This window comes from Strongylocentrotus purpuratus, unplaced genomic scaffold (genome assembly GCF_000002235.5).
Source record: "Strongylocentrotus purpuratus isolate Spur 01 unplaced genomic scaffold, Spur_5.0 spur5_contig_847, whole genome shotgun sequence".
NCBI classification, from domain to species: Eukaryota; Metazoa; Echinodermata; class Echinoidea; order Camarodonta; family Strongylocentrotidae; genus Strongylocentrotus; species Strongylocentrotus purpuratus.
In genome coordinates this window covers 1,052,763-1,077,562 of record NW_022145554.1, presented here as the reverse complement: position 1 = coordinate 1,077,562, position 24,800 = coordinate 1,052,763, and the positions used below count along the sequence as shown (strand labels likewise).

General features: G+C 37.1%; 1 protein-coding gene across 2 annotated transcripts in view; it reads left to right on the top strand.

The window, feature by feature from the left end:
• The first annotated feature begins 2,219 nt into the window (after positions 1-2,219).
• Positions 2,220-24,800, top strand: part of LOC115927193 — a 43,741-nt gene continuing 21,160 nt past the window's right edge. For both annotated transcript variants that reach the window (XM_030992698.1, XM_030992691.1), the window contains exons 1-6: positions 2,220-2,351; positions 5,012-5,106; positions 5,684-5,828; positions 7,120-7,240; positions 10,948-11,117; positions 16,211-16,392. In XM_030992698.1, coding sequence (XP_030848558.1) covers positions 2,290-2,351; positions 5,012-5,106; positions 5,684-5,828; positions 7,120-7,240; positions 10,948-11,117; positions 16,211-16,392 — 775 coding nt within the window. In that variant the 5' untranslated portion in view covers positions 2,220-2,289. The remainder of the gene's footprint in view (positions 2,352-5,011; positions 5,107-5,683; positions 5,829-7,119; positions 7,241-10,947; positions 11,118-16,210; positions 16,393-24,800) is intronic.

Here is a 24,800-nt window from a genome sequence, read left to right as displayed (position 1 = left end):
CTTTATCCAATAATGAAACAGTATAAATTAAAATACTATAGGGATTAAAAATAGACCTGTATTCTTTTAATCATATACTGGAGGTTTCCCGCCCTATCTGTTCAACGATACTAAATCGAATTCCTAAATTTCGATAAACTTCAGAGTCATCACCTGAGAGCCCTCCCTATCCTCCCCAAGGCTCTTTAACTTGTCTATATAAGAAAAGACCTCCTCGATTAACCATATAATAGGGATTCCAATAGAGAGGACCCCGACTAATACATTAAAGGTAATACAAAGTTTTGGTATGGGATGATGAATTTGGTTCAAATGAACATATTGGAAGCAGTGGCGTACGCAGGATTTTTTTAAGGGGAGGGCCCAAAATTTCGCAACGACTCAGCCAGCCGCTGAATAAGCGGGGAGGGGGGGGGGGGGGGGGACACTTTTTATTTTTTTGGGGGGTCTCGAAATTTGAAAATTTGACATTTTGTCCAGTTGGGGGGGGGGGGGTAAGGTCACCTTTTTAAGGTCACCTATTGGCAATTTTTTTTTCCTTTTTTATTTTTAAAAGGGGAGGGTTTTCCAAAATAACATACAAAAAACATACACATAAAAAAACCCACCCCCCCCCCCCCGCCGTACGCGCCTGATTGGAAGCATCTGCGATCCTACAATATTCAGTGATCGTTGTCGAGGTCGAAATCGACTCTAAATTTATGAAATTGTAAATAATAAACACTTTATGTTGTATAGCTCCCTCTCAAGGTCAAGATATTAATTAAGCTATAAAACAATGTATCTTGACCAAAATCGACCGATTAGATATATATTCCCGTTCGGAAATTATATAGCAAAACTACTTTCTGAGATTTTCATGGTCGCAGCTACCATTGTACGGCCCGTAGGAGCTATTTGAAATTTATCCAAATTTACCGGGATCACCGGTAAATCTTTATATTCGATTTTTCTCAAAAGCAGAAGTGTTTTAGGGGCTAACATTTCTAGTGCTTTTAATACATCCACAGGGGCATCCAAATATATCAAAATTGTAAAGAATCATTACCCACCCATTTTACCAAATTTACCAAATACCTTTAATATACCTGTATTGTGTAAGACAAATATACCATTGCAACCAGTGACAGACCTCAATGCATTCAAGGTTACGTAGTACTCTCAAATTTTAAAGGCAATGACCCATCCCTCACTGCATTTAAAAAAAAATACTATGTCCCTTTTGCAGCCAACATCAAATTCTGTAGAACTTTGCAGGAATTATGAATATATTATGTATGTCCTATCTGTGAAATTTAAACTTGAGCAGTGTCCTAATATATAAATTATGCAAGGAAACCCGTTTACTTGCTAGACCCAACTGTCAGACACTAGTGAGTAACAGACTGGCTTTTTTATCTTTGGTAATAACATACATAATAATGAGCTGTAAAGGGGACATGAGCATTTGTCTACATCAATAACCCACTTTTGTAATGGCCTAAATTAAACTGATTGAATCTTTGCGCAGCATGATAAAACGTACAACCGTTCGGTACAATGGTCTGAAAAATCAGACTTTTACTTACTGACTCTATAGCTCCTAAGTCGATTCGACAACTAATAGTCGTTATTTTCCCACTTAAAGACATTTTCAAGCCCCCTTTTTTTAAGGGAAGTTCTAAATTAGGTTTGTCTTTCAAATGCCCTTAGAATTTAACCTTTTCATTTTTTTGGCCTGCAAATGGGACATCGTACCTTTAAAAAACATAAATTATTTCTGTCAATCCCCTATTTATAGATTGACATTCCTTAAAAACAAAACATTTCCTTTCTCCATTTATAATGGAACCAAAGCACGTCTGTAAAAACCAAAAACCCAATACACCAGTTTACAGTTGTATCAGTGCGCATGCGCAGACAGTTGATCTCGGGTCACTGGCCCCGGAAGCGGGGTCAGTGGCCCCGGAAGCGGGGCCAATAACTTTTGACCAGTGGTATTTATGCGTAAATTAAGATTGCGCCCATGCAAATGATGATGTGCGCGCACAACGCAGCGCGTAGGGCAGTGATATCATCAAAATTTGCATGGGCGCAATCCTAATTTACGCATAAATACATGACCTCTAGGTCATTGGCTTTGTTTAAAATGGCGCACACAACTGTAAACTGGTGTATTACAACGCACACACACACGCACACACACACACATTGTTTTTGGTTGAGCGCCCTCTACCACCACATCGTCAGCGGGAAATTTGTTGACATTTCTTAATTCTGTGTTCTCCGATCCAACATCAAGACTAAATCATGGATGCGTCAAAGCGATCTCTCTACGAACCAGCACCGCTTTACAGTGAAAAAGAAACAAGGTAGGTCTAGATTCCTTTTTAAGATGATCTTTTATTTTACCGATTGCATTATGAATACTCGTTAAAATCCACTTTTTTAATTTGATGGACAAGTCCCACACGTTCATTTCTGCGTAGGCTAGCTAAACTGTAAAGTTCTGGAGCTAGCTTGTGATTTAGTGTAGACTAACTTAGATTTCTACTTTCGAGTTTCAGTTTCGTATCCATTTTTGACCCGTAACTCTGGCGGCGTAGAGATACTCCACTAAAATATACCGAAATATAATCTAAATCTTCATCAATTGTTCAAATAATGCCTTGGTCATGATCTGATGATTTAAAAGTTGTTTGTTTTTGACCCTTTTCGAATTTCATGTCAATTTTCCTCATCTTTTTTGGAGTATTTTCCCTAAAAACGAAGACAGTCATTTATACTTAGATCTATAGCACAAGGTGCATTACTATCCTGGCTGTGTATTAAAAGCTGTGCTACTGATTCTCAACATTTCAAACACCACTGTACAAAACTCTGCGCTTGTTCAGAAACATCGAAACCTATCCAAAATTTGACCAGTAACTCCGGCGAGGACGTGGAGATACCCTACTACTAAAACATACCGGTACCCAAAATGAAGTAAATATTCATTAAATGTCCAAATAAAGATCATGAGTTAAAATTTGTTATGTTTCGTGTCAATTTTCTTGGTATTTTTCGGATTAACGTTGATATCAGTATACACTTTTTCACAGGTTTCACGACAAACCGCTGCACAATACAAGTGCATACCGATGGTGGGTTGCGGGCGGGCGTGCACCTGTTTGAAGTTATCTACCGTAATGAGTTTTAAGTATTTTGAGTATGTTTATAGTATGTCTTAGTAGGGTATCTCCATGCCGGAGTTACGGGTCAAATTTTGGATAGGTTTTTGAACAAGCGCCCAAAACTCAACTGATTTCACAAAAAATTGGTACTTTGTGACGATTGATGACACCTTGTATGAATAGATCTAGCAGTGAAATACAATTTTTTCAACTTTCTGATGTAAAAAAGAATAATAATCTAAAAATTCAAATTGTGAGTCCACCATCAAATCTGCCAATCAGCCGCATCAGCAAGATTGTGTGCATCTTTGTCTTATGAGTGTATTGACTATTCATGTATTCAAATGCTGCCTATATTAACACGTAGTGCAGTGCTAGAGGTCTATGCTTTGCTGGAGTGATTTATAGGGCCTAATTATAATTAAAGGGCCCATGACATCGAAATACAAGTGTATTCCTAGAACGAGTCATAAGTCTAACTTCTTGACTAAATCAGCATTAGTGAGCTACTTGTCTGCTACGTGTTTCACGAAGCCCTCTTTGATAACATCAAGGACAACTTCCTGACTAAGGAGTTATGACGCCTTCAACACTGTCATATATTTCTGTCGTAACTATTTAGTCGATGGGCAGCGCCATCACATGTCATTTATTGGGTAGACTATGGCTAGCAAGAAAGGACAATAAATCATCCAGCTATGATCTTTTGAAAATATGTGGAAAATTGGTTTCTGCAGTGATAGCACTTTCCTTTATACCATCCACATGATCGTTAGGATAAAAAGTTACCATTCAATTTGCATAACAAAAACGCTGACCTAATACAAGAGAGTTGTGGTGTTGGTTCGGCCGCAAAGGCAAATACATGCGGTATACACTCAAAAATACCTGTTTTTTTAATTGCCTACCTGATACTCTCTTTACAACAATAGTGTTTAGTGTAAAAGGCGCATGCAGGCAGTTCCCCAAATTCTGTGTGTGTCCCTTTTTGATTTTACAGTAAACTAATCGCTATTATTGTAAAATCAGGATTTCAGGTTTCTTTAGATAATTATATCTTTTTATTCTTAGTCCTTACCTCTTTTTGTTCTTGTACTGTAAAAGGGCTGCACTAGACAATGTGGCTAATCCGCGATACGTGGGATACCAAGAAGGTCTTGTTTAGGGCACAGGCATTCTTGGTGATCCAAACTAGATCTGTTGAATCATAAAATAATAAGAAAGGGAAAATAATTGTAAAAATGTGTGATCCACCAAATAAGATTCTTGAATATTTAGAATCATTTTCATCTCATATATATGCAGACACTGCAAGTGAAGACATTCTTGCATGTCACTGAATCGCTGAAAAACAATATTTCAGTGAAAGTCAGTGATATCTAGTTTGTACCAAATTCTTGTTGACCTATATTTGGTTTCAGATTATCATGCAGCAGCAGCCTTCCATGTTGATGAACGGTGCTATGTGTATTCAGTATTGTTAGTTTGTTTGTGAGCAGAAAACTTCAGACCTTTGTTTCTTGCATGTAAGAACAATTCAAAAGGAAAATTCTAGAAGTAAATTATCAAAATACTGTCCAATTTTAAAAATCAAACACTGTCTCTCACTTTCTTTCAGTGATGTACCTACATGTACTTCTAGTTATATATTTGTCTATCTCATCCCCCTCCTCCCTCTCCCTCTCCCTCTGGCTATCTGTCTGTCTCTTTTTCTTTCTTTCTCTGTCTCTCTCTCCTCTCTCTCTCTCTCCCCTTCTCTCTCTCTCTCCTTCTCTCTCTCTCTCTCCTTCTCTCTCTCTCCTCTCTCTCTTTCTCCCTCCCTCCCTCTCTCTCTCTTTCCTTCTATCTCTCTCTTATAGGAGACCACTGGCCCAGGGACGTCTCACAAATGATACTGTTCTCCCAGAGAGTCTGACAGTGTATGCCTCGCCCTCAGTACTTGCTTCAGACCCAGGTAGAATGAAAGTAAATTATATTATGGTGAAGCAGCAGAGAAAGATTTTAGTACTACGGTCTACAACTAGAATCTGATCTGAGCTCGTTCATATATTTGTCAAAATAAAAAATGTAATTTGTGATAAATGTAAACATCAATGTTTAGGTAATTATTGTACTATTGTATTGTATTCAAGCAATTGTAGCAGTAATCAAATACACTATCAAACTTAGTGATGTACATGTGCATGTAACTGTTAGAATTTATATTCATTTTTTTTTTGCTTGAAAGATATTTTGGACACTATGAATGATCCAGCATTTGCTCTTTCAACGATTGTTCCAGGCTTTACTTTGTCAAAGGTTTAAGCTTTATAGGATAAGGTTGCAATTTGGTTGTAGGGTTAGGGTTACGTTTAGTATTGGGACCAGGGCCGAAGTTAAGAATTCAGTTAGTCTAGGAATTAGATGTGGAACAATTGTCACAGGAGCATACATGTGTCACACAACCAAATCCTGAAACCTCTCATTTTTTCAAATATTCTATTCTACTTCAAATCTACAGTTACTACAATGTTAATTATTTGAAATCACAGACACAGTTGCAAGAATATCCCACAATGCTTCTTCAGGATTTGGTGAAAGTGCGATGACCCCAGCTCGTCACTCCATGGCTAGTCTCAACCTCAGCCACCGCACCCCATCTTTATCAAGTGATATCTCCACATCACTGTCGAGGAGGTAGGTGGATCAGTTCTATAGCATACGTGTTAACGTACCATTAAGGGTTATATATAGATGTACTATTATTATATATACAGGTATGTATATTTATATATATTGAAATCTGTATAAGGACCGCTCCAGGAGTTGGAATTTATCAACATGTTCCTAATTCCTAAGGTACCGATTTCAATAAAAAAACATATTTAAGGGGAACAAAATCTGTGGTCTTTATTGACACATGGTCGCTAAAGCAGGTTTGACTGTATACCGTATTGGCCGGCGTAAAGGCCGCACCCCCACATAGGCCGCACCCCCGATTTTGACATTTAAAAAAAAAAAAAAAAAAAAAAACGTTTTTTTTTTTTTTTTTTTTTGATGTTGTTTTGCTGCCGAAAACCCACGCGTGGAAGGACCTTCATTTAACATCGAGATGCAGTTAAAGGCGCTGATTTGTGCTTGTAAACTTGTCACAAATAATAGTAACAATGTTGTTTTTAGAAGAATGTGTAAGATCATTAATGTGAATTAAAAACAATAAAGTACCTATGGTACCAGTGGTGTACCTTGTGGTACACCATTTGTTATAGAAAAAAATTTGAGGAACTATTATTATAAACTACATATTGAGATCTATTAGAAAGATTACTTTCAAACCAAGATGACAATAAAAATTTAGTGTTGTTGTAGTTTCCGAGTGGTGAGTCAACACACTGATTACTGAGCTGGGAGACATTGCCAGGCATAGCGCCCTAAATCGAAACTAAAAAAAAAAAAAACTTTTTTTACTCTTTCGCCGCATAGGCCGCACCCCGACTTTTGATATTTTCTCTTCCAAAAATACTGCGGCCTATACGCCGGCAAATACGGTATGTATATTTTGAATTTTCCATATATTTATGTGCCTTACTAAAAAACCAGATTATAGCTCTAACTTTGAGTACCGGTAAACAAGGTCCAGAGCAAATGACATTTGTATTGTGCCACAGTTGGATCCCATAGATCAGTGGTTTTTAATCTGGGGTCAGGATTTGGGGTGGGGGGTGGGGGGGTGGGGCATTGTATTTTATTTATTTATTTTTTTTTGGGGGGGGGGGGGTCATAAGTGGAATATGAAACACATATGAATGTAAATTTCGAAGTAGTATAACACAAGCGAGAAAAAATTAATAAAATATTGTCAATAGTCCTCTCAGCCTTATCTTTTGAATGGAACTTATTCAGTATGAATTGAAATTTGTTCATTGCTCGTCACCAATTTTTGTTCTACTCATCCTTCACTATCCAACCATCATCCTCATCTAACCAGTTCACCCACTCATCATCGCTATGCAGTAGACAGGAGTTACTCCCCTCCGAGGTCTCCTTCCAAGCCCTCTCCATCTGACTTCCTGGAACTATCGGACTCGGACAGAGAGTATCGTCATACGGTAAGGCCATTAGTGAAGTAGGTGGAAATACATATTGTACCTTATTCATAAGTTGGACCATATACTATGACAAATAATTGATATCAATTTGACGTTTATGGCCTGGTTTCACTTGAACAGTAAAGATATTAAAGCCATAATCTATAATGATGAACAGTAAATGATAATTGAATGATATATATAGTGATGTACTATAATGATAAACTCATAATTAATGATATACATATATATGATGATAAATTACAGTTTGTATATATATGCATATCTTATAAACCTTTAACAACTGCAATAAAAGTAGGTCTTTCTATCGGTACCTATGAAATGGTTGGAGCTGTCTCAAATAATGCCTGCATAGCTTCTCCTGTATTGACTTTGCATTGAAAGAGTGAAATTATTGAGTCATAGAAATAAGCTTGTCTAAGAAAATTGCTCACTGAGTAATCCTGAGGAGACATCAATAATTGACGGAGGAGGCTCGTTAGCATTAATAATTGAGGTGGAACCTACAACAATTTCTAATACCTTTTCCTCACAAAGAGCAGGGGAGCCATTTGGTGACACTAGTTATTGTTATGGTTATTGTTCAGGAGGGACCCGCCCCTAATGCACTTAGATCTAGTCTTCAACTCCTGATATGTTTACAACTGATATATATATTTTATGTGTTAACCCTTTCACAACAATCTTCCCACATTCATATATTCATATTCATATTTATTTCATTTCCAACAGAAAGGTAAACAAAGATATTACATTTGATTTCATACATAATTCATTTTTCAAGAAACTATACAAATAAACTTTGCAGTTTGCACATAATAAAATTATTACAAGAATTTCTTAATTTCTGAGGAAATGGGGGGGGGGGGATCCACTAAAAAGCAGTGCTTGTAGGTTGTGGATCCCCCAGAAAAAAATAAAAATACAAATGTTTCAAATTTTGCCTACGAAGACTTAGAAAACACAAGACAATATTTCAAAACAACATACAATTTACAAACACGAAACAAACAAGGAGAAGTAAAACAGATAAGAAGGAAAGGGGAAAAGGGGAAGAAAGAAAAAGAAGAAGAAGAAGAAGAAGAAGAAGAAGAAGAAGAAGGACATTACGTGGTTTGGCTCAATAACTTTTGATTCAGAGCCCTTCAGAATATACCAGATGTATGAGAAGAAAGGCAAACAAAGTTCTGCACATGCTGCATCCACTGTGTTTCATGGCTATCTTGTGTTTGATGTCAGGGATCCTACAAAGGAAAATATGCTTTAAAATCCTTAAATTGGCAACACATTGAGAAATTCATGATTGTTTTTCAATCAAAATTGGCAGCTTTTCAACAAGATTCCTGCCCATTTACATTGTTTTCAGAGGCATTACATTTTATCAGAACAATGTAGCAATACAAGAAAAATACTAAGGTTGCCAATTTGAAGGACAACTATGATCAATTAAGCCCTAAAAATAAATCCTGTCCTGAAAGAGTTTTAATAGATTAGAAGTATATCATGGGATTAATAATCACTCAATGTACCCTTCACTGAGGAATGCAATTAGGATGCAATGCCTCTAGTGACATGTATCAGTCTTTAGACAGACTTAATTAGCTACCAAATATTTAAAAACAGTTAATGAGGAAGGAGTATTGGTTAATTAATTGGCTCTCAATCCCAGGGTTCATAATAAATTTAGTAAATTTTAGAAGTTTCTTCAGTTTAATCATTTTCTTGCTTAGCAAGTCAGTGGTCGTGAATCGGTTTTAAAGCGACCAGGTTTTAAAGCGACCAGTTTTCATAGGTGGCCCACAAGATATAATCGTATTTAAGAAATAATTTTTAAGTGTAAATCATAAGAACCTTAAAGTTTAGACAGTCACTCTGTTCATCACGTCACGATACTTCAGTTAGTCTTTGGTCAATGATATCTTCAATCGGGAGCAATGTTGTACATGTTGTAGTTGACTCTCATATAAGAAGGTCATGGGTTTGACCCTTGATCGGTGCTTACGTCCTTGGACAAGACTCACATTTGTCCCTCTTGACACAAATGTGTTAAGTGATTACCATGTAGTGATGGGGGTAATATTATGATATGAGAGGGATAGTTGTTTTGATGGGCTTTTACTGGCATTGTTCGTTTCTTTACGGGAATGGCTAAAATCACAACTCCAATTTTGACCAATCAGATGGCTAGATTTCTAAAGAGAGGTATATAAAGGCTCCTGTAATTACTATGTAGTAAAATACAAAGGCATCAGGAAAAGCAGTGTTAATAATTATGAGGCTTCCCTCGGAACAACAGAAGACCAACTTTGAAAGTGGTTATTGTACAACACGCATAGTGGAAGGTTAAAGCCCCAATGCATTACTTATAGCTACTTGCGCCCTCTATATAGCAAACAATGCCTAATTGGTGCCTGTTGGTTCCCCCATGATCCCCTTTTTCTTATGTTAATTGAGAGCTGATTTGATGAGATAACCACCTGTCAGTGACCAGCAGGGTGGTCTAATCCCGCCTGGCCAAACTATTGCAGGCGGGCTTTAAATGATTACGCAGGGGGTCAATTTTGGAGGTGTGAATTCCGCATCTGTCTGTAACTTAGCGTTCATCATTCAGTCCTCTGAAAAGTCACCCGGCCTCACAGGGCCCTCTGTTGAACTTCCTGAAACTGTCAAGGTCAGAGTGTGAAAATGTCAATCACTTGGCAGAGTGAAGACGTCCGGGTGCATCATGATTGACAGCCTGGAGGGGATGGGCCCAAAACTTCCTCGATCACTGACTCATGGTGGGGTTCGAGAGGGTGGATGTTATGTCACCAAGAATGGTTGAATAAGGGTCAGTTACACGAAGGGAGCGTACTAATAGTGGAAGTGGAAACAATTATGTCATGCAGTTGAGGTCAATCTTAAAGTGATATTGATACAAGCAGAACCAGAACAGGGGATGTTTCATAAAGCTGTTCTTAAAGTCATGCGTAACTTTATGAATGACTTGTATATGAAAAGCCAAATGGGATGCTCATTCATTATTAAATACATCAACTAAATTTGAACTGTGCAGATGTAGATTAACATTCTTAAGATAATAAACATTTTTAATGCAAAGTTTATTTTTTGCCATAATTTAATTGAGGTTATTGAAAATATCAGAAAAAACTTTGGGCATCCTATCTGGCACTTCATATACAAGTCGTTCGTAAAGTCATGCATAACTTTACGAACAGCTTTATGAAACACCCCCCTGGAGAGTGTTTCATCAAGACTAAGAACGACTTTAAGTTGGACTTAATTATAGCAGGCCGTTCATGCCACTAGTTCCTCTAATCATTCCTCGTATTGGTTTCTCAAGGGACGTACAAATCATGGTCACATTATTGAAGGACAAAATATTATTATCTAAAGATCCAATTGAGAGACCAGTGGTGAGAGCAACTAGTGTCATAAATAGCCTGCCATAGTTAAGTCCAACTTAAAGTTGATCTTAGTCTTTGTTAAACACCCCCCAGGATCGATTGCATTAGGTTTTGGATGTAACCCTAAGTGTACCCAGAGAGGAACATGCCTGGAGCCAGCAGCTTGTGCATTCTCAATGTGTCCAGTTTTATGTATACCAAACTAGAAAGGAAAACTAAATGTGAAATCACTCTGAAACCGCCAATGTAACTCATGTAATAAAGAAAAGATTTTTTGCATTTATTGAAAATAATTTACAGCCTCCAACCAGGTACCATCATGCATCACCAGGGTCTCCTGTCCTTCTGGTCGATGCCAGCGGTCATCGTTATGGAGAGGGTCAGGCGGAGGTCGAGGTCAGGACGGCCAGTATGTCATCCCCAGCAAAGGTCATCTGCCACACCCTGTCCAGCTTGGACAATGACATCAGGTAAGGTCAAGCAAAGCTGAGATTCACATTCTTAACACCCGAGTTCTGTGCTCTTTTGTTATTTTTGTTGTTGGAGAGGGTGTTCGGGTTGAAATTTTCAGAGTCTATACATTAGTCCATGTTAAAATGTTCAAACGTTTGGGGTTTGGAGTTAGATTGGCTCCTGTGGGTGTTTGTTGGTTTCTCGTCCAATTTACATTAAAATGTGATAATACGGTATATTATATTTCACTTTTTGTTCTGTAGCCAAACAACGTAAACCATCATAATAACATATGCAGAAATTATGAATTTTTCAAGTATACACTTGTCCCATCCATGTGCATTCAATAGATTAGTCCTCTTTCATAAAATGTTATGTTTTTAAACCAAAACTAAAAAGTAATGAATGTAAGTCCAAAAGACACATTCCTCATTGGTTGAAAATTTACTGTTGTGTTTAATGCATGCAAAATGTCCCCACAGAATGTACAAAAAAATCCTTGCCAAGATATTAACTTTCCAGTTCCTCAATTATGTGTCAATGCAATTTTCCCCAAACTTAATTGGTCAGTGTATTTTCCCTAATTTTATTTTATTGCATTCATTTTGAGCCTATTAATATCGGGGTCAAATCGCCCTTTAAACCTGTTTAACATGGGTTGGTTAATATTTCCCAGGTACTGGATATAAACAAAACATGGAATCACTTGGTTTGGGGGCTTTACGATAATCCATGGAGTTACTGAGCAGATACTTGATACTTGTTTTGGCTATGCTTGTATCAAAGCGTTACATAGACTGTCAGTTTGGTATTAAGTGTGAAGTTATGTTTGAATGCCAAATGCCTTGCCTAAAGTGTGGTGATCCTCTTAAACTACCTGTAAACTACTCTATCCATATATTCATTTACGTTTAGAGAGTGTTGATTTCAGGGTTTGAACGTTATGAAGTATCTATTTACCAAAAAAATGGCAAATGTGTCCAAGCCCAGGATTAGAGTGATTTGGAACTTGTTTTTACTTTCTTGTATTGGTACAAATGGGTGGTAGAAAGAGAAGAGAGAGCAAGAGAGAGTGAGAGAGTGAGAGAGTGAGAGAGGGAGAGAGAGAGAGAGAAGGAGAGAGAAGGAGAGAAAAGGAGAGAAAAGAGAGAGAGAGAGGAAGCTAATAGGCAAACTGCCAATTTCAAAACTAATGAAATACTTGTGCTGTAAGTCTGTAGGCCGGGCAGCATGTGCGACGTAGCTTGTCTTATGCTGGAAATATTTGGAAATCAATATTCAATATTGTCTTGAAAATGTTGTCAAATCCTCTTTTTCAACATGGGACTTACATGTTTATGTATCCCTGGATGTTCTAATTATATTGATTTTTGCGGCAGCGAAATCTGCCCCTCTCCGGCTGTAAGACCAGCATAATAAGTTTGGGGGGTATAATAATAATTTAAAAACAAATGAAGAAGATCCTGCTGTATGGATGGACCTCCATAAATCACTCTACTTCTTCTACTTCTACGACGATACTCAGCAGGATCCATAAGTCAGGATGTAGTGCTGAGGAATAAACTATCTAGTTCTTGGTCTAGATGCTTGGTGGAAGCGCTCCCTTGAAGCCCTCCAGTGAAGTAGCGCCCTCCAGTGCAGATGTCAAAATCTTAACTTCTGTCTATAGCGCATTAACCTTAAATATTATTTTAACCCGTTGACTTCTGCGTTGTCAAAATCCCAAAGGCTTAATAACAGGGATCACCAGGTTCATGTAGGCAATAGGCTGATAATCCCAGGAAGAAAAGGGCTATAAATTGAGCCTTACTTGATCAATAATGTAACAACTTTGTGGTCTTTCTGTATGTTACTGGTATGTTAATTAATTTTTGTTTTGTTTCCCTGTAAAAATCTCATTGGAACATACAACGGAACTTTGCGTAAAGACCACCTGCCTATAAAGACCAACTTTCTTGCCTCCTTTAAAGCCCCTCTGCACCAATTTGGCCAGGAGGGATTAGACCTCCCTGCATGGTCACTGACAGGTGGTTATTTCATCCAATCAGTTCTCAATTATTAAACATAAGAAAAAGGGGACCATATGGGGGACTAATGGTCACCGATTAGGCATTGTTTGCTATATAGAGGGCGCAAGTAGCTATAAGTAGTATAGTGGGGCTTTAAGCAGTACAGGATTCAATCTATTTGTAATTGTAGGAACAGGGGATCTGTTGGGAGGGGAGGGGGGGGGGGTAACTTTCCCACTAGCCCCTGTTAGTGTTTAGTTGTGCTTACATACAGCTAGGTTGACATACTATTCAAGGTTGTGGGAACAGAGCTGATTTTGCTCCAGTTTCAAATGAACTTAGTCATGTGTCACCTTGAAGTCATCAAACAAAAATTGATCTTGAATCTGAAGGGCAATTTCCTGCATAGGATTTCCCTCATGCTATAACCATGGACCTATTACGGATGGACATTCAACGTGATTCTTTCTTTGATCCAATGATAGTTGCCGCCTTCTGATTATGTGCATCTTAATGGGAACATTCAGCTGTTTTAACAATAACGACTGCGTAAGCATTTTCGGTCATTGACAAAGGAGCAGTTTCCCTCTCTTGGGTTTTGTTTGGATGGTGTGCTCTGTAAGAGTGTGTCTTAAATGATAGCATTCCCAATGGGGGAGCAGCAAAGTTGAAAAGCAGACGATTTTGGTGATATGAAATGTATTATTACTGATTCGCAAACTTTCGCACACACCTATGACCTTATAAAACAATTAGAAGGCCATGATCTGTATCACCCCTGTGCGTTGTAACTCTGGAATATTATGAGGAAATAGGGGGAAACAGGATTTTAAATCACAACCAAAAAATCCAAAAATAACCTCTATCTGGTAATATCAACATGTTTTTCAAAATAAAATACATGTACAGTACACTTACAATATCCGATTATAAGCCAGAACTGCACATCGATTTTCCATGATTTAGGCGAGTAATTATCTTCTGCGCATGTAGATTAACATGTGTAAAATCACTATCTTGATTCTGTCCCGGCTTTTTGCCGGCGACCATGATGAGACCAAATTGAAGAAACATGTACAGAATGTTATTGAGACGACATTGACGGAGACAATCACTATGAATTTGTTAAGAAAACGATGAATGTCCATCTGCAATACGTCCATGCTATAACCCACTCCCATCAATGGGCTCAATGAATTAAAGGCAAGCAGAAAGTAGATTCTTATAGAATTATGAAATGAGTTGTAAGCTGAATTTTCATGACCACAAATTAATGTTTTACTAAATATTTTTGGTAGAAAATGTGAAATGGCCCAAAAATTTGAAAAATTGTAAAGAAAATAAGAAATCTATCTATAGTTAGTAGTCAAACTCATGTGTACATTACATGTATTATTTCCACAAGTTCCGTATGTGCAAAAGAGAGAAGTGACTGATAATTGCATTGCTAGCAATTTACAGTATGTGTTTTTAAAAGCATTTTAAGATAGAAGAATCTACACACATCCTGTTTAAAAGGAAAATGTACCCCTGTATATAAATAATATATTTAATATAAATAAATAATAGTACATTTATAGAGCGCAGAAACTATCCAACATTAGGTATATATTCTACCGCGCTACAAGAGCTCCTGATATGCTTAGATTTACGGTACAGTTAATTAAAAAGATGTGTACATGATACTAAATAAAGATAATTAGGATTGTAATAATCAACACTTTTATATTATTTACAGTATTACAAGTTATACATAATATTGAAATACCAACAGGTTGAAGTTTGGATGATATTTATCTGCCTAAGCCTGACAATGAAAAGGAATAACTCAAGATGTGACACATTGCTTTTGAAACCTGACCTAATTGTGGCTTGGAATGTACATACCCTAGTAAAATAAAAGAAAAAACATAGAGAACAAACAACACATGAGATATGTTTTTTTACTATGTTCATCTACGGATATATTTTTTAGATTTTTCATTTTTCCATAAGAATATAGAAGTAAAGTCCAACTTAGAGATAAGTTCAACTTTGGATCTTTGTGAAACACCCCCCAGACCTAACTGTGCCTAGTAGGAACTACGCTTCAAACTAATCCACTTTAGTCTCCAATTGAAGATGTCAAATTAAATAGATGATCATCCTGAATAGTGAAAAGCAAGAAAAATATCAGATAAGATTAATGCTCTTCTTCATTAACCTGACCATAAGGAATGACGTGACAGGTTGTTTCTGAAGCCTGACCTAATTGTGTGCCCCCAGGAATGTACGTACCCTTCAATGTAATCCAAGTGTTTCCTGTTGCCTTCATCACCTGCAGAACGTTTGACGTAGACAGCATTGAATGAATGCACTCCAAAGTGCTCCGTGAATGCCAAGTGTTCTTTAAGACTAACAGGATGTATAGAGCAATGGTATACACAAATATGGGGTATAGTCATGTGCAAGAACAAGTCAGTGCCTATATTGCCTTTTAGGAAGACATTAATCCCCAAATAGTGACTAGCCCTTGAATGAATGTCCTGAAGTTGTAGGTTCCTAAAGTTTCTTGCTTACAAATGTCTTCTTAGCCCTGTAGTGAAATAATCAAAGAGCGATCAATCAGACAATGAATCAGCCATCCAACTGAGAACTCAAATCCTCTTCATTCACTGTTCGTGTATCGTCCTCGTCGTGTGACAAATTAAAATGAAATGAGAGGTTGTCCACTTTCAGGGTACAGCACATATGGAAAGTCAAACTTTCAAAACTCGTTTGCGTCAAATGACTTTGCAGTTTTCAGGCTTGTCGGAGATGGCTTGGTTTCCACTCCAGAGATATGCACCCAGTTCCAAGAATTCAAGCAAAGACACCGCTTAAGTTGTAAGAAATATGAATAACTATTGCTGGGCTTTGGAAAGCAAGCTCGTTAGTCCAGAGTATGTGGAGAACTATGTGCAACTGTATATCTTTGTTGTTGAAGTATTCAGCATCGTAGGAATTCTTCGTTTGGTGTACGCATGTGTGTGGGTTAGATATTTGTGTGTGTGATCTTGTGTGTATATTATGAAATGCAAAACATCCTGCCCTGCCAAGTCCAATATTTCCTTACCCCACAGAAACGCGGGATACACAGAGGAAGCGGCCAGGGTACATATCGACTCGGTTCCCTCGGTAACCATCCTCGCTGACGCAGATTCCAGAGAAGGGGCTTCCGTGGAGCTCGACCAGCACACGCAGCACGGTCTCCCAGGGCAGAGCCCCGAATCACCCGTCATCTCGCGGGAATCATCCATGGCTTGTAAGTTTATTTTCGTTTTTGTAATAAGTTGCCTTTCCCCTCATTTTTCCCGGTAGCCCCCTACCGTTGCCTGCCAGGGACTTCCGGTTGGAAACTTGGCGAGGCTAAATATAGGAGCGCTGTGATGTAATTCAGGCTCAGTCATCATGAAATACAATACAATCATGTATTATCTGAAAAGCTCATATGTTTTCTAGGAATTCCATATGTATGCCTCGATCTGCTAACTATTCCCAAGACTACATGTAGCGAAACTGCCAGTTTGGACACCTGGAAGAATCTTCTAGAATTGAAGGATGGAATGTCTCTGTTCGTGAACAAGCAAACGCAAGGGCATATTTGTTATCATAAATTGGTTTGTAAAACTCCTAGTTTGGAGCCAAGGCTCTATTGAAAATTAAATCTCTGTTTAAACACTGATTGAATTATACATAATGGATCATTTAAAGATTCTTTAATGATTTACAAATTAGATAAAGATTTAAAAACCGTCCAATCAATCTATGACACGATGCCTACATGTAATGATACACAACGATCGGGATACTACTGTTGTCAACGCTGCTGCTACTTCTATTCTGCTACCATTACTTCTTCTACTACTAACACTTCTTCTATATGCTTTATATACTTCTACTACAGTCAAACCTGATCTAGTGACCACCTAAAAAGACCACATTTGTTGTTTCCCTTGACTGAAAATGGTTTCTCATTGAAATACGTACTAATGGAACCTCTAAATAAGGACCATCTGCCTATAAAGAACATTTTTCTTGTGTCCCTTGGGTGGTTATTATAGACAGCTAGGCTTTACCGTACTATTTTTGTTTCACACTGTCCTCCATGCAATATTATAGTATTAATGACTGCTTTGAGAGAAATAGTTGTTTTTATACGCTCAAGGGAAGGTTAGAATTGTGCTATTACGCGAGGCGTGCCAAGGGCAATAGCCCAATTGTAACCTTCCCGAGAGCGTATAAAAACAACTATTTCTCGAATATTAAAGCAGTCATTAATACTTTTATATGCCGAAAAAAAATAGACTAAAAAATAAAAAATAAAAATAAAAAAAACTTTTGTCGACGATGGGATTCGAACTCTTGCGTACAAAGGGTGATGTAACCAAAATCACCGCCTTAAACCTCTCGGCTATCGCGCTCTGTTTCCTTATTAAGCAGTTTTCTCTAATATATACATTAAAATGGATTGACAACGGCTTCGGTGGTGGATGCTTCGCTTCTGCTCCATTAAACGGGCCCTTCTTTTACTTTTGCAATGAACTTAGATCAAGATCTATCGGCAGATGTTGTTTTTTTGTTTTTGGAAGTTTATTTTCGTCTTCATGTCAACAATGCAAGATAAAATTGTCGGTAAGATCGATCGAGATTCAATTGTATTGAAATTACTGACCAATTCTTCGCACACGTACGGTATCCTCGATCGCTCAGACCATTTTTTAACATGTAAACCTATGGGGTAACCATGGAGACTGACCTATTTTCCCAATAACCATGGTTATTGGGATTTTGAACTGTTTTAACCATGGTTACTGGGAATTTTTGGGAACAGTTAAAGTTTATGAATGCAATTTCAACCAATCAGATGGCTGGATTTCTTAAGTGAGGTATATAACATAGTATACTTCATCTTTTTAATCATCCACACTGTTTTTGTTATTTACATGTGCATGTTGTGAGGTGCCTTGAGCATCCCTTGGGATGGATATATGCGCATTAGAGATGTTTCTAACAGTAATTCTGTTATTACTAGGGCTGCTATTTAGGGTCCATTTGGCAAATGTTATCAATCGTGAGTTCATATTCATCACTCACTTCAGAAGACCACCTAGATACAATGTTATGGTTCATGAAACTTTGTGGTAGGTCTACGGATTCACACCATCACGCAACATGTTTAATCATGTTTAAGAATCTGATTGACTCCAGGCATGACATCACACACCAATCTCCACCCCCCCCCCCCTATTGACCCACTTCTTGATACTTCTACCCTTTACAGCTCTCTTCATAAGCCTATTTATATCCATCATTTCTAAAGGCTATCCCAGGACTTGTGCCTTTGTACACTTTAGGCCTGTCTTCCTCAGCTCGAGTTTGCCAAATAACCCGCTATTTTTAGACTCGGGATATTATCCTGAAGCTTGAAACTGTGTTTTCACCAGACCGATACACTCATCACAAACTAGCTTGGATGGGCGCAAATTAGCCCGCTATTTCCCAAATAGCGGGATGTTTTGGAAACAGGACCAAGATTTCGCGGGATATTTTGCTTGACCAAATATCCAGCTAATTGCAAATGTAGGCTGATGAAGACGCAAGTTAGCTGGATAATTTGTGATCGGGATAGTTGAAATAACTGGTTTTTTGGCAAACTTGAGCTGATGAATACAGGCCTGATGTGGTAGGTCTCAAGAAAGACATGATAGAACAGACTACGATCTAATTGACTGCAGATGTGTTAATAACATGACCTGCTTCTTGGAGGTTTTACCCTTTAATATAGAGTGGTGCAGTATGACGTCTTCAAAAATCTATTTTTAGAATTTCTCAATTTTTTCTTCATTTTCCGAAAGAGCATAACAAATAATGTCCAAATGTTAAAAAACCAATTGAATATCTTAACTATTGGCTGAGATATGGCCATCTGAATAAAAAGATTTCCCATAGGAATTCAGTGTTATTTGCTCTGAGTTCCTAGGAAATACATTTATTCAAATGGTCATACAGTATCTCAGCCAATACTTAACATACCAGCATTCAATTGGTTTTCGACATTTGGACATTATTTGTTATGCTCTTTCGGAAAACGAAGAAAAAAAAAGAGAAATTCTAAAAATTGATTTTTATGATGTCACAGCTTCGGTACTCTATACATAACCATAGAAATAAGAAGTATGATAAATCCAGAAACTTTTGTCACATGAAGCTTTTGCAATTCTCATTTTTACCCTTTACCCACATATCCTGTACTTCACTTGCATTTTGATTAGTTTTCATCAACAATTTTAGTCAATATTTTATCATTTTGGTATTCAAAGTACAAAAATAATTCTTACTTACTTGCTACATAGTCTCCTTTTACCAAAAAACTTCTAGATGATTCTTTCATAATCCCAATGCATGACCAGAACACAGCCAATTTCAATGAACAGACTCGAGAAAATTTGTTATAGGTCCGAGGATTTACGTCATCTAACAATCTTGTAGAAAAATCTTGCAAAATAGGCATGACATCACAAGCAATTCTCGGAGTCTGGTCGGGAATTTTTCATCACTGTAATGAATTCCCCCATGACTCCTGATACTATCTGTTTCCTCTTGTCCCATCTATTTATATTCATGTCGTCCTTGAGGTCAAAAGATTCGGTGACCGTGGACCTCACTACTGGTTATGTGTACACGTTTGAGCATCAGTATGGACATATTGGATGTACATGCAAGCTTGAAGGAAGGAAATCAATTAATAAATTAATAAACCTACAGATTAGCAGCTAATCAAAAGAAATTGCCTTTAATAGTAAAAAAATGTCTTGCTGATAATTAGTATTTTGGACATTAAATCCACTAACAGCTAATTTGCTAACGCACAGTTCTATATTGAAATCATTATGAAGATTTAATCCGAAGCCCTCAATTGCAGAAATGTGTAAGTTCGTTCTCAAGTTTGAAAATATTGCAAATTTTAGAGCGAAAAACACAGGAAAAACCTTCAAAAAATAGGAAGGCGAGAGATACATGTAAAGTGACTGAGACCTGTTTTGGGAGTGTCAAAGTTAAATTCATATTGAAATGTATTCTTTCTGTATCATGGTATTTACAAATGACAAAAGGGACTGTCCCCATAGCACAATGTACAGAAGCATACTGATTTGTCAATGGGAACACACTAGCTTGCTTGCAGTGAAATGTCATTCAGTAGCAGCTACATGTAGTGATCAATGGTTGAAGTAGACATCCACTGGCCTTAATCAGGTCCATTTTGACAAATTTTGACATTTTGTTCAAGGGAGCCATTGTCTGAACAGACTTCATCTTTGCCAAATTTCTTTGAAGGTTAGTCATTTTTGTTGAGAACATAGGCCTCTGTCTTTGAATGAATAGCTTATTTTCTTGTCAACTGGAAACAAATGAAGTGATAATATGCAGTTTTTTATAATTTGTATACTATTATGGCCCCTTGTTCGTCTGTATTTCTTTTTCACCACACAAAACAATAATGGCAATAGTTACAATGCAGTGTGATCTAGTTTCCGTTTCCGTTACGAATTCCAAAAAGCTTCCAAATTCCAGAAGGAATTCCAAAATAATTGAAATCCACATATCCATCTTTTAATATTTGTCAAGGATCACAAAAACATCAAATACAAGCAAAAAAATGTTATCCAGATTCTTGTCAGATTTCTAAATTAATGTTCACCTCGTTCATGTATTCCTATATAAAAATGATGTCATGAGTATTTCGCTATAATTCATCAACTATGGTAAACTTAAACGAACCTGACAAATTGCTTATAAGGACTTGCCAAGACGGCTCACATGCTTTTAGATGAAACCTGTTTTAATTCCTCACACTGTCATCTCTTTAAGAAGCAAGCCATCTTGCTGTATCTGGGATGACCCCCTTGTTACTATTTTTAATCACTCGTGATCGACATACGCTTGCCAAAAATGACAAAATTCGGGGACAAGCACTCAGAGAGTGAGTGGGCCGAGCCTTAGAAGAGATAATGGATGTTTCCGATTTGAGATATTCCTAGATCTTGGGCTGTCAGAAGAGTCTTTTTGGGTCATGTTTGCGGATGCTTGGAAACATCTTGATGTATGCAGTTGCCAAGAAATTTTGGAGTAGAATGTTTTGGATTGCAATCTGATTGATTTGCGGATTCTGCACTCATTCAAGCTTCAATGGTGTCGTTGATGTAGTGTCTGTGGCTCAACGAATGCATGAAAAGTAAAGAAAAAGAAATATGTTTTATAATTTATCAAATCCCTTTTAGAATGACAGTTATGTATCACTATCAGTAGGAAGATTAGAACACCCAGAACACTGTCCGCAAAGTTTTAAACTCTACATATTCCGAAGAAAGTTTTCAGAAATTGATTTATCTGGAGAGTCTATTGGGGTCATGTTTGCAGAGGCTTAGAAACATCTTGGTATTGGTGTATGCAGTTGCCAAGAAATTGTGGGGTAAAATGTTTTGAAGAGCAGTATGAATAATTTTCATTTGTGGTGTCCACACTTGCACAAGCATTGCTTTTAAGTGTACCCCTCTATTTCCAATATGTATTCCTAAATTGTTGTAAATGCTTATAACTGATTTGTAATGTTTTGTTGGAAACATAAATAAATTGAAATTGATTTTCAGATTCTGCACTCAGTCGAGCTGGTGTATATTGCTTGGAATATGTGAAGGGTAAAAGAAAAGAATTCTTCTTACATTAGACATTCATCCCCCCCCCCTCAAAAAAAAAAATATATATTTTGATATATAAGTGTTCAGAATTTGTATTTTTTTGAGAGTCTTTTTGGATCATGTGTGTGGAAGTTTTAAAACATCTTGCGGTTGCCAAGAAATTGTGGGGAAGCATGTTTCGTCGAACAATCTGATTCATCTGCGGATTCTGTGCTCAGCCGAGCTTTAAGGATGTCATTAATGCAGTGTCTGTGGCTTGAACAATATGTAAATTAATGTTTGAAGAAAAAGATGGTGATGAGTATCATGAGAAGAAATTCATTAAATATTTTTAAAATGAAAAATATATATCGATGGAAATTGTAAACACCCAGAATTCTGTACTCAAAATAAAGAACTGAAATCTATTAAAAAAAAGTAATACTGGTAAGCATTCAAAATAGGATATATTTACCCTAGTCAAAATAAATAAGTCTAAAACCATTTGAAAAATAGTGTATAAACAGCACAGAAAGAAAAAAAAAATTAATACTTATTTCAACTTTGAATACATCTTTCTATCTCTTGTTCCAAATCCTTAGCCTAAAAATATGTTTTTGGGGGGATCTATTTTCCATTTTTTCCCCATAAGAAAATTGTTTAGTTTTCTAGGAAATACCATAAAAAATGTAGAGAAAATTATAGCTGAAAAAAAAAAAATTTCCCATGTAAAAAACAACAAGGGTAGATAAGAACAATGCAAAAAACCTCTCAATCACCAAGACAACAGTGATGTTATTGATGAGATGTGATAAACTGTGCATTACTGACTTTGCTCTGGGAATAAATGTGTTGTCTCAAGAAACAATTCTGTTCCCTTTATATTATCTGTTTACAAGGTTTTCAGCCATAATAGTTTTCTTTGATATCTAAATACAATCTACATGTATATACTGTAAGTGTTAAATACCGAATTACATATTTTGTTTCTATTTATTTCCAGAAATTATTAAAGGACAGGTTAGCATTTTGACCACACTGTCAATTAAACCATTCCTGTCAGGAAACTATCATGTAGGGAATTGGGAATATGGCTGGTTAACCATGACATTTTATGATTCATCCTCTGACTGCACTAAGCACAGTGCCATCAATTTTATAACATCCATGTATATTAAAGTAGAATTTTTTGCCTCAATATTACTATGAGTGATGATTTGATTTTGATATCAAGACAAGTCAAGACACTCATTTTTCCTGGAAAAACTCGTTTGAGAGATGAAAGATAAATCTTTCAGTGTCATATATGAGGTAGACAGGTAATAATTGTGATTATTTGGGGGATTGCTGGATATGGCTGAAGGCCAGGCGATTATACACGATTATGCAATTGCTTAAAATGATTTGTTACAATTTGCCTGGGAGGGTGGATGCATGTACACATGTGTTGACGTGTGACACGCACATAAAGCATGCACACTGTCAAAAGGATTAAAAAAACATTCATGGAATTAGTCATTTTCGACCTGTTACCCTGGCAACGGAACAACCATCCCTAAATAGGGGGGCCCTCGTTGGTTTTGGGGGTGAGTTAATACCGACTAAGGACTTTAGTCCAAGGAGGAATGCTAAAGCTGTTATAGCAGTTCCGAAGAAATCCAAGGTTTCATTAGATTCCACTTTAATCCCTTTCGCAATGGAGAGAACTGTCTGGATGAAGCTGTGGCAGGATAAACGTTAAAAGAAAGCCATGACAAAATAATTGATTTTAAAAAAAATGTAAGATGGAGATGGGGGTGTATAATTAAAAGAGAAGCTGTGTATTTGCAGAGAAGACCTCAATTCCTGCACCCTTGTACATATACAGTTAGCAACTAAATTATTCATACCCCTTGTAATTTTGATGTTTTTTTTTTTGTGGTCATAACTCAAGATTGAAAGGTGGAATGGTTGAATTAGGGCCTTTGTTGAATACTTTTAGATGTGAACTCTGATATGTCACATTCTCATGAAACATAAATTGGGACAAATCAATTTTTCACATAATTTAAAAATCACGAAAATTGTATAAAAAGAGTATAAAGAATGTATCCCTTGTGAGAGACATGTTATTCAATATTGCTACATTACTACAATTACCACAGCATGCGTTTCACAGATAGCTTACCACATCTTGTGTGAATAAGGCTATAGGGGGGGGGGGCCTGGATTATTAACAATAGTTTGCACAAGCTTTGTCCAACACAGCAGCAAGCATGACAGAATGTAACCAATATTTTGGATGATGTACCTTGAGCTGTACAATAAATACATTGTGCTTGGCCGATATAAACATCTCATATTGAATCTACAGTTAACCCAAAATTGCACAATTCTAATTGTTTGTATTAAAGTCTAATCATTAAAAAAACACTGTACAAAATGTCGAGTTTTGCATACCAGTTAAGTTACACTATTTTTTGCTGTCCCAACAGATTCGACTTAAGCGAATTAACTGTAGGTAGTGCAATCGCCTGACCAGAACTCAACTTTATTTTTAGTGTGAGAGAAGGGTGTTAACTCTGTATCCAAGAATATGGGTTCATGTTATTCTGACTTCCAGCAGAGAATATTACACAGTACATGTATGAAACAAAGATGGATCCCCACGCCCCGCAATGACCTGTATTACTTCCAGGCCTGATTACTTTGAAACCTTGCCATTCTCAAAACAAACAAAAAGTTATAATCTAGAAGTCTTGAAAAGGAAATGTGAGTGGAAAGCTGGGCCTCTGTATCGCTGATCCTGGACACGATCAAATCCCAGCCACCTACTCTTTCCAAGTTCACCCCTTTTTCTCCTCGATAATGATTACACCCACGTGTAGATTCCTGTGGTTTGGCACACAAGGCTCGACCATTCCATGCGCATGTATAGGGGGGTCAGGTCGCTTGGTAATGAATTGCCACTTATGGAGGGAAGCTCATAAACAGGAAATTAGAAAAGTTTCCCTCT